Source organism: Cavia porcellus, unplaced genomic scaffold, assembly GCF_034190915.1.
Source record: "Cavia porcellus strain 051 isolate PalLab524CR breed Dunkin Hartley unplaced genomic scaffold, mCavPor4.1 scaffold_21, whole genome shotgun sequence".
In the NCBI taxonomy this organism is placed as follows: domain Eukaryota; kingdom Metazoa; phylum Chordata; class Mammalia; order Rodentia; family Caviidae; genus Cavia; species Cavia porcellus.
In genome coordinates this window covers 47,912,340-47,925,665 of record NW_026947504.1, presented here as the reverse complement: position 1 = coordinate 47,925,665, position 13,326 = coordinate 47,912,340, and the positions used below count along the sequence as shown (strand labels likewise).

The window sequence follows — 13,326 nt, the reverse complement described above, 5'->3', positions numbered from 1 at the left end:
ACTATAGTACACAGTATGTATTATAGTGAGTTTACATAATTTTGATTTTATACTATATCCTTACCTTTGTTTATATTTCTTGTTTGTAAGTGGCACCAAATGGCCATTTGGTTTCTAAGTGTGTTCATGAGTCTTGAAAGATTTTAACTTTTCATTATAGATTTGTGTGTATATTATAGTAATAAATAATCGACTATAATCTACATATATTTATGGATTCATTACATACCTTTCCCACAATTTTTAAATATTTCTAGGCTACAGGGTTTACTTCAAGTTTTTTCAAATTGTCACAACTTCTTAAAAAATCTACATATAAGTGGAGCTATGTAATTTGGGCCCATGTAGTTCAAGAGTCAACTGTATATGGCATAAGGTAGAGGCCCAACTTCATTCTTTAGGTTGTGACCAACCATTCATCCTGACACCAATTGCTTGCAAGACTACCCTTTTCTCCTCTAAATTTTCTTGGCATCATTGTCAAAACCAGTGTCAAATGTATGAGTTTAGCCGGGAGTTTAGCTCAATGGCATAAGTGCCTGCCTGGGAAGTGTGAGGTCACGAGTGAGTTTGACCCCTTGTACCAAAAAATAAATAAATAAATAAATTTCTGGACCCTCCACCCTATTCTGTAGATGTACTTTTACCAATATCATATGGTCTTATTATAGTTATACATCTAGAAATCAGGATGTATGAGTCCTTCCACTTTGTTTCTTTCCAAGCTTTTCTTGGCCCCTTGCATTTTCATATGTTTAGGATTGGTTTACTACTTTTTGCTAAAAAAAAGTAGTGAGATTTAGACAGGATTTATTTTGAATTTATAAATCAATATGGGAATTTTTGCTTTCTAACAAAGTGTTACAAGCCTAGAACTCAAGATGTTGTTCGTTTAGTTTTTTTCTTTCAACAATGTTTTAGTTTTCACTGTGTAAAGCTTACACTTCTTTTGTGAAACAATAATATTAAGTATTTTGTTTCTTTTGATGTTACTGTAAATGGAATTGTCTTCTCAATTTCATTTTCATGTTGTTCACTGGTAGAGTTTAGAAATACAATTGATTTTTATATCTTGAATTTATATACTTGACAAACTTAGTACCTCTAGTTGGTTTTTTGTGGATTCTTTAGTTTCCTGATATGTAAGACTAAGTTATCTGTGATCAGAGATAGATTTACTTCTTCCTTCCTAATCTGGATACTGTCTATTTTTTATGCAATTGTCTTACCCACCTTCTGTAAATGTGAAATGTAAGTGGATAGAGTGGGCATCATTGTCTTGTTCTTAATCTAAGAGGGGAAAGCCTTCAGTCTTTCACTAAAAAGTATGAAGCAAGCTGCAGGGATTTTATTGATACTCTTCATGAAGTACAGTAAGTTATATCCAAGTTGGTTACTTGATGTTTCTTTTCAAACATGAAAAGTTGCTGCATTTTGTCGAAAGCCTTTTCTGCATCTATTGGGATGATAGTGTGGTCTTTGTTCTTTGTGTTATCTTAATTGATTATTATGTCTAACGCACCTTATATACTGGGATGTTTCATTTAGTTGTAGCAGGATTCATATGGTGGTGGATTCAATTTGCTAATTAGAAATTTTATATATAAAGGATATTGGTCGGTAGTTTTCTTGTGATAATCTTCTCTGGTTTTGGAATTAGGTAAGTTTGTTTCGACTCAAGCTATTGTTACAGTCTTCCGAGTCTGTCTTCATAATCATACATTAAGATTAATCCTATTTTTATAGTCATACTTCACTTTTGATATCTTTAATTTACTAAGAATGATATTATTCCATTTTATCATCCACCATTATCACATTTGGTTTTAAACTGTCCTTTACTCTTTCTCAATATCACTGAGAAACAGCAGGAAAATCACAATGATGACAATAACTGTATAAGCTGTGCTAAGCCTTATCCTGTTCATTTAATCTTTACAACCCTACGAACACACACTTGTATTTGCTCATTGCACAAAAGAGGACACTGAGGCAAAGGTGGGTCCTGTAACTCTCCCCAGAAGTAAAGTAATTTTCTGTCAGTGGTTGAATCAGGATTTAAAACCCAGATACTGGATTCCCAGGTTCATACTCTTACTTACTATGTCCTAGTATTTAGTTTTCAAAACTTAAGAACATTCTTAAAATGTCATGCTTGTTTTTTTGCAAAATATTTTCAAAAATCCACAATATATTTTATAAAAAAGTCTGATGCTTTAAAAACTATTGGCCACACTGTCTGTATGGCAATGAATATCTTTGACATTAAATGGTCTTGTCCCATTTTCACTCTCCTGCAAGTTCTGTATGGTTTATAGAAAAAGACCATCTAAATTCCATTTTCAACTTTTTTATTTTCAAAGAAAAATAGTATCAATAGGCCATGCTAAAGCTAAAAGTTGACTTCAACAGTCAATTTTGAAATGCCATGGTTTTGGGAAACACTGTAAACACGGTGTGTTCTTACTTTCTGCTCACATGGGCCTACAGGAAAACCAAACACACATGCTTTCTGCTGTGTCAGAGACACAAGGTAAACATGAAATCATCCAATGCAAGCACATTAACAAGACTCTATTCATTGTCAATTATTCACAGCTTCCTTTCTGCACCTATGATGTATGCGATGCTACCTGAAATGTGAAGCAAAGTGTAGGTGACCAGACCCTGGGCTCTGTACTCCTAGAGCCTCGATCTGAACTGAGACCTACCATGTTATTTTTCACTAGGTCATCTTGGACAAGTGTCTTAATTCTTTAAGCCTCACTTTCCCCACCTGCAACCTGAGAATAATAATAGCACGGTTATATGAAAAAGAAATGAGGTAATCCATATAAATCCCTTATCATAAGTGCTAGCACAATGTAAGTACTCATTAAATATTATTACTCTGAAATGAAAATGAAACCACATAACCTTTCTTCTGAGGTAGTTTGTAATATCATAAAGAATGGTAACATGGAGTAAAATGGCCTGTACATTTAACGAGTGCTATTGGGCTTTAAGAACTAAAGGTCACACAAACAGCTTAGAGAAGGTGACAGGGTATCAGTTCAGGATAATAATTTAAAGGCAATCAAAGAAAACAGGCGATACATAGAACAAAGAGCATGTACAAAGCTCCGGAGGTAGACAAGACCTGTGGGCAGTCAAATTAGTAAGGATGGAGGGCTTATCAAAAAGAAAAAATGAAGGCGGCCTGGGACAAATTTGGGGGACCCTATCTCCCAAGTTAGAAGTTGGCACATTTATGTGGTGAATATGAAAGTACATTAGGTGGGAATTCTCTGAAATTTGTTGGTTTTCTTTTGCTTTTTTAGATTTAGGATCCAAAACCAATTCAACTTAAAAAGCATTTTGAGGTCTTGGGGAGTCATCGATCTTTTTGATCCACTCAAAGCTAACTTGAAAGGAATTTCAGGTAACAATTATCTTTCTAAGATGTTTGACATGTTTGGGATAGCTTTATTACAGTGATTAAAGGGTTTTATTACCTTTCGGTGGTAGAGTCAAATGTGTAAAAGAATAAAGCATTTTGCTTTGAATAAGAATGCATTGTTTCTGACTGTCACATTTGGGTTAGACTTGGTGGAGGGATGTCCCTTCAGACCCTCAGGCATGCACAGGTTTTCAGAGGGAAGTCAACAGCCACGTGACACAATATGCTCACCCTTCCTTCGCTCTGCAAGTCATGACCAGGGCCCTGCCAGTGACACTGGGGACTGAATTCAGACTTCTCACCCACCTTCTCTAACTTTTTGTGACCTTTGTTTCTTAAAGTCCAATAACACTTGTTAAATGTATACGACATTTTACTCCATATTACCATTCTGTATGATATTACAGACTACCTCAGAATTCTTTATTCTGCCCTGCTGCTTGCTGTCAAATCGGCCTCCCAATCACCCTTTGTTTCTGCCTTCTCTCGCTTCACTCTGTACCTCCCCCGTCCTCTTCCAATCAACAGCTTTCCCTCTGTCTATCCAATTCCCTCAATTATGCATGCTCTTGTAATGTCACCCTAAAATACCCTCCCTCCATCAGCACTAAAGTGAACACAATGCTAACAGTCAGGAAGGCTTATGTTTCCCAGGGCTCTGAAATTACAAGAGCATGCATAATCTGAGGAAACGGGATAGAATACTCTAGTAATAGAGTATCAAAAGCCCACCATCTCTGGGCTGAGGTAGTTCAGTGGTAGAGTGCTTGCCTAATGTACTTAAGTCCTGAATTCTGTCCCTAACACTGAAAAAATATTCTTAAATGAAATATGAAAATTAAATTGCCCAAGACAATGCTTAGCATATAGTTGGATACTTAATATTGACTTCATTGAATAATTTGAGCAGGAATTTTTCTTAATTACACATGCATTATCTAACCCGGAAGGGAAAGAAATAATTTTACAGTGAAAATATTAGAAGGCAAGAGATGAGGAATTAAGTGTATTTCATCTTCAGTAGTGTGAAAAATTTAATCATACTGCCCCATAGCTTAGTTATGGCAACTCTTTTGCTGATATCAGTATTTAATCATCTAAGTTCAAAACCTTAAGGCTCTGGGTTTAATCGCCAACACAAGCAAGGAAAAAGCCTATCTTTGGGGTCATTCTTGACCTTTTCTACTACATCACTATATTCAACTAATCATCATGGCTTACTGAGTCTTTCTAACTCAAATGTTTCTCCCTTTATGTCCTAGAGGGGTCATAAATCCTGTGTCCTCAAACAGGACTGGTTAGCCCATCAATGCCATCAATTCTGTGTCTAAAATGGATTAAGCTTAACCCCATTCTGTTGGTAAAGACAAGCCTCTCTGATAAGACCTTATCAAGCCATTAGTTTTATACATTTTGGAGACCAGGCCTCTTTTTTCTAATGCAGTTCAAGTCTACTTATATTTGTTCAAACCAAAAGAAATATAGGCATAGGGATATAGCTTAATAATTTAATTATCCAGTAACTTCCTTGTGCTAAATGGGAAGCTTATATTCATGTTTCTTACTGACAAGACACGTTAGTTTTCTAACTTTTTCCATACAGTTTTGATCCTTTAGAACAGAAGTCAGCAAATGATGGCCACTACCTGTTTTTGTAAATAAAGTATTACTGAAACAGTCCTATTCATTTACAATTCATCATGGCTGCTTGGCTGCTACAACAGTGGAGCTGAGTCATTAGGACACATACCATATGGCTGGCAATGACAAGAATTTCAGTATTTGGCCCTCTATGGAAAAATTTGCTGACTAAAGTATTGTTTACCAGTACCCTTCTTTAATCAAGATAGTAGCTATGTATGTGTCCATGTAGGCTTCTGGTTTTATTTCTGAGACAAGTTCACTGAATCTCCTCCCAAAAGTTTCCTCATTCCTAAAAGAAGGGTAGCCATCATCTGTCTATTTCTTAACTGTAGAAATACAACACAGCATTAAGAGTAGAGTGTAATGGAGAGGGAACAACCAGAAAATGTTGGCCTTGCAGCCTTCCACTATCAGGGAGTTACCAGGCAGTTTTGTGCTACTGATGGAAGCCCAATGATCACATTTAGCATTTCCTTTTCATTTCATTCCAAAGCTCAGAATCTTTTTACTTAAGCTTCCCTTCTCTATTGTCTTCCTTCTTAAAGAACTCACTCAATGTAATTTCCAGGCTCAGTTGAATCCAGAGTATAATTCCCCCCAATATACTTGACATTAGATGTTATGAAACTTCGAAGAGTAATTCCAGCGCCACCAAAGGGGTCAGTTAGAAATACTCTTTTGAAGTAACCCCAATTCCTTTCAGGAACAACAGGCTTTGGTACAGATCCATGCCCCCGGTCCAGGAAATACTACATGTGCATAAATCTGAAACTGTTCTTTTGATTTTATGTGTGGATAATCAGTTTCTAATTTCTGCTCAGTAAGCAGTACAAGTTCTTGATACTATGACTTTAATGAGCAAACCATTCAGAATATGTAAGTTAACTTAGATTGCACCAGCCGTCTTGTGAGCTGCACACAAAAGGGTAAGAGAAACAGGGAAAGCAAATAACCACTACCTAGGTTTAGAGTATCTTAGATGCCTTTACACACACACACACACACACACACACACACACACACACACACAATTCATCTCTTCATAAGTAAGTGACAAGATGAGAAAGATAAGCTAGAGAAGCTCCAATGGCACAATCAGTTAGCATGCAGCACTTATAAAGATAAGCACACATTTCAAAAGCCAGTAATTCTGTCAAAACCTGGAAAGACAAAAGAAAAAGTCAATAGTATGCTTATCTTACTTGATGATCTGAAACAATGACATACATTTCACAAATCTTGTTTACCCTACATAGTTATGAAGACTCAAAAGCATCTTGAGAGTATGACCAACCATACTGAAATAATAATGGCCTCCACCAACAAAGTGGATGGAAAAGTGAACCATTTGGCGGAGACTTGTCAAACACCTGTTCTTTGCTGTGCCTTATGGTTGCAAAGTGAGCTTGTTTTATAGGAAAAAGGGGAGGGATGACTATTATTATTTCATCCAGAGTTTACTGAACACACATATGTGCCAAGCATTATAATGCAGGTGAGGCAAATAAGTGTCTAAAATGAATACTGCATTTTTGTTTTTAATAACTAACAGTGAACAAGGAAGCTAAGCATGTGTAGATGTTATTGAAGAGGAAAGGAGTGTGTGCTGGGAGGAAGGGTAGGAGGATCTTTCCACTTTGCTTTGGATATTAACATGTAATATAGGACAAACAGGTTTACGGTGGGCTAGCTTCCCCAAGTGTATTCTCCAAATGCTAATCTGGTAAACTGGGGAACAGAGGATGTGGAAAGTTTCATTGCTGGACGCTATGTAGTGTTCCTTTTGTAAGCAGTCCCTGTGGACATTAGCAAATCAACAGCTCTCTAAGAAGTTCCCTACTCAAAATGTAAGTGTAAAATTCAACCCTCATCTCCCAACAATTAATCATGGAATCTTTTCAACAGAATAGCACTTATAAATCATCTTGAGAGCAAATTTCATGAAACCAGGTTATACAACTTTCAATGGCACTAAAAAGCTGCCATCACCAGAGGACAAAAAAGGCCCAAACTTCTCAGGATCAAATTTCTAGGTTTTCATTAATTGCACTATAATTTCAATAGCTACTTAACGAAAGTAAGCAAACTGTAAGATCAAAGAAAAAAACCGCAAACTCACAGGTTAACTCCCAAATTCTCATTGTTATCACAAATGTCGATCTTTCGTAAAGAGGTAAAATGTATGAGATGCTGATGCTGGGGCAGAAGTCTTGGCTTATAGCTGAGTAAACACAAAGTTTAGTTATTGTATCATTCCTTAAGTCTGATGGAGAAAAGCTACATAAATGAAACTCATCTGACACTATATCATCCAATTTTCCTAAAGTTAGTAATGAAGTCAGAGTAAAACCTGCTCATGACTGTCAAAGACATTTTCTTTACCCTTTAATTTTGGTACTGTTTGCTCAGTAAACTACTAGGAGGGGTTAAAAAATTTTTTTGAGGTAGGGTCTTGCTACATAGTTTAGGTTGGCCTGGAACTCAGTAGGTAGCCCAGGCTGGTCTCCCAAGTGCTCTTACTGTGCCACCATACCTGGTGGGAGGGGGCTAATTCTTGACAGGGAAATTTGTTTCTTTTCTCAAAGACCAACTGCTAGTGCTAAGTAATTGTTTCTAGATTTTTTTTCCTTTCTTCTGACCCTTTACTATCCTCTTCCTGATGCTGGGAAACTGTTCCTTATAGTGAATTTAGCCAACTCACAATATCCTGTGTAGATCATAACTGTAAGATAGAACACCCTCCTTGAAAGTGTGTAACAAGTAAAGCTCCCTTGAAACTTATATCAAAACCATTATTCTAATACTCAGGCTCCACATCCCTTTCCAGGGCTATGTTACGCTAAGCAGCACTTCCTGCAAGATGGTAGTGTTTTGAGTGGAGAGTTGGGTCCAAAAGTCTATACATTGTATTCCCATTTCTGCTTATCAGACGTGTGATCTCAGAGGACTTCATAGGCTCCTCTAAAAGGAAAGACTGAAATGGACAATTTCTAGTTTCCTGTAATTCTAAAGATGCTTCTCAAGTTACCATTTCTTACTTGGAGAACTGTTTAAAAATCTTTCCATTCCTCTAAGTTATCACCTACAACCCTACTTGTAAAGCTTGTCTTTCAAACTGCTGTGTACAGAATGTTACAATCTTTCATTTTCTTAGCAGATTCTAGTCCTTGAGGCAAGCTAATTGCATAATATATACAGAATGCAGTCATGAAACATTAGACACACTTTGAATATACCAAATTATACCTCCTAAAGCCCATGTTACAAACCTGTTACTTTATCACTTTAAAAAGGTATTCAAGGGAAATCATTCAGAAGCTTGCTGAAAATCATTACTGGACTTCAAATCTTTTAACACACCTTGGTGATTCTTCCAACTACCTAAATTTTAGAAGTACTGACTGAAGACTTTAATATAACCAGAACACATTTTGAGAATTACTGCAAAACATGGAATGCGATTGAATATTAATTTGGAGGGTTATTAGACAATTATAGCAAACTGTTTTGAAAGTCACATAAAAATATGGAAACCTTGAGAATTTTCTAAACAATGTCTCCCAGCTATATAGTAGGCAGTATCGGATACTATTTTATAGGTTGTTCTTTAAAAATGTACATTAAGTCCTTATACTAAATACACAGAAAAATGTAAATAAACACTTCATCTTTTTGTCTGTTCTTGAGGTAGGCCAGGATGGCTTTTATGTTTCTGAAGCAATCCACAAGGCCAAGATGGAAGTTTCGGAGGAAGGATCTAAGGCATCTGCAGCCACAGGTATGTTCAGAGAGTAACACACAATACCCGGTCGGGCCGCTTCCTGTACATGCCTTTGTTCAATTTCTTCAGTTAAACCTTAAGTTTAAAGTTTTTCATTTATGACTTCAAGACCAGATGTGGTATAGCATTTTTTTAAAAATGTTAACAGAAAGCAAACTTTTTGAAAAAGGAAGACATCCATTTTGAAAAGGACTTGTATCATTACCCCCATAAACCATCAATAGGATCATTCTGAAAATTATCTTTGGTAAGAAACTTATTCCATACTTGAAGATAGGCTTAGCTAAAATAGTTTTTTCTTTAGTTTTCCCATTTGCATCTCCATTATAACACTAAGCAAGAATACGTCACTATGCTTTGAATTCTTAAAAAGCAAACTGACTTTGTATCTAGTTTATTTTCTTTAAACAGAAAATGGAATTAATTCTTCTACTCTATCTTTACTGCAGCTCTGTTGTTACTGAAAAGGTCTCGGGTTCCTGTTTTTAAAGCAAACCGGCCATTCCTCTTTTTCCTGCGAGAATCCAGCACAGGTATTACAGTTTTTGACAGGATTCAGATATTTATCAGCATCTGCCTAGCAACAAGGGCTTACTTGTTCACTACAGGCATTCCTGCTGGCTGTTTCTATGGTGTTTTAGAAGCCTTTCGGCTGCTGTCTCACATCCTATGACTGGGGACTACTTCATGTATAAAGGAAACTATAAAGGAAACTATATCTTGTTTAATGCCTGTTTCTTCTCTTAGCTGTCTTGTAGTGTAACTTTTTAAAAGTTCAGATTGCTATTCTGGATTTAGAGAAACCATGAAAGTAAAACATATATCCCCCCATACACACACCAGCAGTGTTAGGGATTGAATCCAGGGTCTTGTGCATGTTAGGCAGGCACTCTACCCCTGAGCTATCACAGCCCTAAACCTTGCCTCCCCTATTACCCAGTTGGTTCTCTTTCTTGTCATTCAGGAAGTTTCTTCAGGCCACTGGAGCGTATTAGGGAAGTCCACCAGTGACTCTCAGTGACTCCAGAATTCTGGTGAATGTACTGGATTTCTTTACTATTCTTCTAGTTTTCTCAAAAATCAAACATTTATCTTAGTACATTTATGTCTCACTGTACAAACATCTCAATCCAAAGATGGTACAGTAGACACAAAGCCCTTTTTTTAGCACATCAGAAAGACAAATAAGATGTCCTTTAAGTTTCAACAAAGTTGAATACAATTTTAGGTTACTTCTCTTAATATTCTTCCTCTCCCTTTTGACAATTATTCCTAGGAAGAGATTCTCAGTAAAGAGTTGTTGGCAATCTACAGTGTAATAAAAATAGGAGGGAAGAAGACTAATAAAATCAAGCAAAGGTGGATCTACTTTAACTAAACATCAGCCATTACTTTTATTATGGAGAGAAAAAAGTCAAAAGTTAGAATTATGAAATTACGCATAGGTTTACACAAATCATTAAGGAAATACTGTCAACATCATTTTATCTGAGAATCATTTGCGTATTGCTATAATGTGTGCTAGAAATCAAAGGAACATTTTTTCTGACAAAAAGGATGAAGATAATTGTTCACTCAAAAAAAACCTGTTAGATTATTCAAGGGGGGGGGGAACCATCAACAGAATATATTAACTTCAAGTATTTCACCAGATCATCCCAGACCTACTATGATTAAATGAAAATGTGACTTACACTTGGAACACACAGCAGAGTTTTTTTCTTAGAAAAGATACATGTCAAAAAAAAAAAAAAGACAGCCGTACTCCCTTTAAGAAACCAAGAGCCAGGACTAACCCTGAACAGAAAGATCATTACCAAAAGCTGATAACCAATAAAGGTTGTTAGCAGTTGTAAGAGTTTCTTTGTAAACTACATAAAAATGTGATATACTTAACTAGGAAAGGATATACCACTTCGTCAATGCTACAAGTTTTCAGAACCACCTTAGCAATCAGGATGAAAATACAAGGTTAATTCAAAATCAGTTCCATAATTCATCAAAGATCAAACTCTGTGAATTTACCTCTTTTTCTGGGAGGCAGCTGCCCACATTCTATAAGGCAAAATGGCTAAGATGGTTTCTGAAAAAATTATAAGCCTTCACTCTTCCAAATGACAAATCTTACTGGCTAAGAGCAACTAATGAATCAATCAGTTGACAAATGGAATGTTTGACCATTAAGAAAAATGATTTAAAAAACTTGAGATTAACTTTTCAAAGCATATTATGTGCCGACCTAAGGTCATGTAGTAATCTAAAAAGAGCCCAAAAGACAAAATACTCGCCCCAAGTATATTCTCTCTCCCCTTTCCTGACAAGAATTCTATCACAGGTATTTCTCTAATTAACATGTCCACAGTTTCATGTAAAGCTTCAGTTCTGATGAGTTTTAAGTCTTGTGACTAGGTTTTGGGATGAGGCTGTAGATCATGGCAGAGAGATAGATGAAAAGTTGAGACAGAATATAAACTAGTTTTCAACTTTCTCTAGGGTTCACACTGAAAATATTAAATGTAAGTGATCTAAAGATTATTACTTTATGAGAATCTGAAATACAAATAAAAACTTCCCAATAAAGCTATTAGAATAGACTGAACCTTTATTCCTTATTCTACGTTAAGAACTTTTTATCTGAATGGTTTCTAATTGTTTCTATTAATCTCAAAGTCTAAACAAAAAATTTAAAACCAGACAGCATGTTTATGATTTTGTGTAGTTCTTGCTGAATTTAGCAACTGACTACAGAAAATTAGCAATTCCATGTAATCAAATTATATTTTGCTTTACTTGAAAGTTATTTTGTAGAGGTAAAAAAGGTTTAAAGAAATGCGTATTTTTTAAAAAGCATATGAAAATATTATATAATGTTACATTAAATGTTTCTTTTTCTTGACAGGTTTTGTCTTCACTATTGGGAGAGTTTCAAATCCCCTTGATTAAATTAGCAGATTTCAAGAATGTTCTCTACTTTCATGTACACTTTTCTTCATAAAAAAGTTATTTTCATTTTGCTGTACCCTTGAAACTTTAAAATGTAAAAAGGGTGTATGATTTTCAAGTATTATCAAACTAAAAATACTTCAATTTTATAAGTTTACCTTCTTAATCCAAATCTATTATATAAATGTCAACCTTTCCTACTGGTTACCCCTTTAGCCACTAAAAGGCACAGCAGTGATATTTGAATAGAGACTAAGTTAGGTAATAGGCTCATAAAGTCACATTGGATTGCAGGGTGGAAAATGGTGTTGATTTTCCTCATTCTGTGTAACTCAAAAATGCAGTATGAAAGAAGTTGTCTGAAATCCAGCTCCCTTCTATTAAGTTTCTCAATAAAGTTGGGAGTTTAAGTGACAGAAGAACAGAGTACAAGGAAGAGATCCTCCTCTGAACCCTTAATGTGCTGCAGGCTTTATAAACCTGACACGGTGCCAACCTGTCAAAAGTTGGTAGATAACTTCCGCATATGTAGTGTACCCCAAATTTAATACTTCCTAACTAATGACTTCAACTAAGTGTCACCCACAATTCTCGTAAGACAGGAAAAGGTATAAAAATCAAAATAGCCACAATTGTCCTGTTAGTATCTGCCTATCTGCTGCAGGCATACCTATTCCAATTATTGAGGCAGAAATAAGAGTATGCTGGCATGACCAAGAAAAACTACGGACATATAGTAAAAAGACAATGCAGATTATGTAACATGTAATTACAGTTATGTTTAACAAATATAACTTCAAGTGATGTATTTTCCAATGCTAAAAAGCAAGGCCTTTAAAGTTCCATTATTCAGACGTTTTTCAATGACTATTTTAAATGTGATTATTTCCTAAACCACGCAAGAGTAAAATAGAGCATTTATTGATGGGATAACAAAAGTGCTTTTCTTAAATATTCTTCAAAATACATTTGTACAACTTACAATAATATATCCAAAATAACTGTATATACAAAACATTACCTAGTTTTAATGTATGTGCTTTTTTCCCCAAAAATTCAAAGTAACTTTTTAAATTTTTTTTTTTTGGCAAAGTTCAACCTTAACAGAGGTGACAATTTAAAGGTTGATTAAGAAAATAGAACCTGAGGGAAATTGACACGCAGAGTCAATGACAAGCAAGAGATTTGGAGGAATATTTTTAGTTTGTTAAATAAAAATGTTTTTAGATACTTCTTCACATTACAAAAATAAACCAAAATGAAGAAAAGGTCACTGTAAAATGATGGAAAAAGGATCTGTAGACTTGCTTTTAGTACTTCAAATATCCAACAATGCATGTCAAAAAATGAATGCAAGATCACAACAGTCTTGTATTTACTTTGTATTTGGAGAAGACAGTGAAATAAGTGGCCACATTCTATTGTTTAATTGCTATTTATATGGTTGATTTGATTGGCTCTTCGATGAATTTCATCCAAGAAGTTCTCCAGTTGTTCTATTAGCATTCGTTTTTTAAAC

General features: G+C 35.4%; 2 protein-coding genes across 5 annotated transcripts in view; one reads left to right on the top strand and one right to left on the bottom strand.

Annotated features, from left to right (window-relative positions):
* The window catches only part of Serpine3 (serpin family E member 3), a 27,268-nt gene extending 14,202 nt beyond the window's left edge, over positions 1–13,066 (top strand). The window contains exons 5-8 of the mRNA XM_023560551.2: positions 3,321–3,421; positions 8,775–8,861; positions 9,314–9,397; positions 11,764–13,066. Coding sequence (XP_023416319.1) covers positions 3,321–3,421; positions 8,775–8,861; positions 9,314–9,397; positions 11,764–11,807 — 316 coding nt within the window. The 3' untranslated portion in view covers positions 11,808–13,066. The remainder of the gene's footprint in view (positions 1–3,320; positions 3,422–8,774; positions 8,862–9,313; positions 9,398–11,763) is intronic.
* The window catches only part of Ints6 (integrator complex subunit 6), a 76,579-nt gene continuing 75,959 nt past the window's right edge, over positions 12,707–13,326 (bottom strand). For all 4 annotated transcript variants that reach the window (XM_063232689.1, XM_063232690.1, XM_063232691.1 and 1 more), the window contains one exon: positions 12,707–13,326. In XM_063232689.1, the coding sequence (XP_063088759.1) occupies positions 13,233–13,326 (94 nt within the window). In that variant the 3' untranslated portion in view covers positions 12,707–13,232.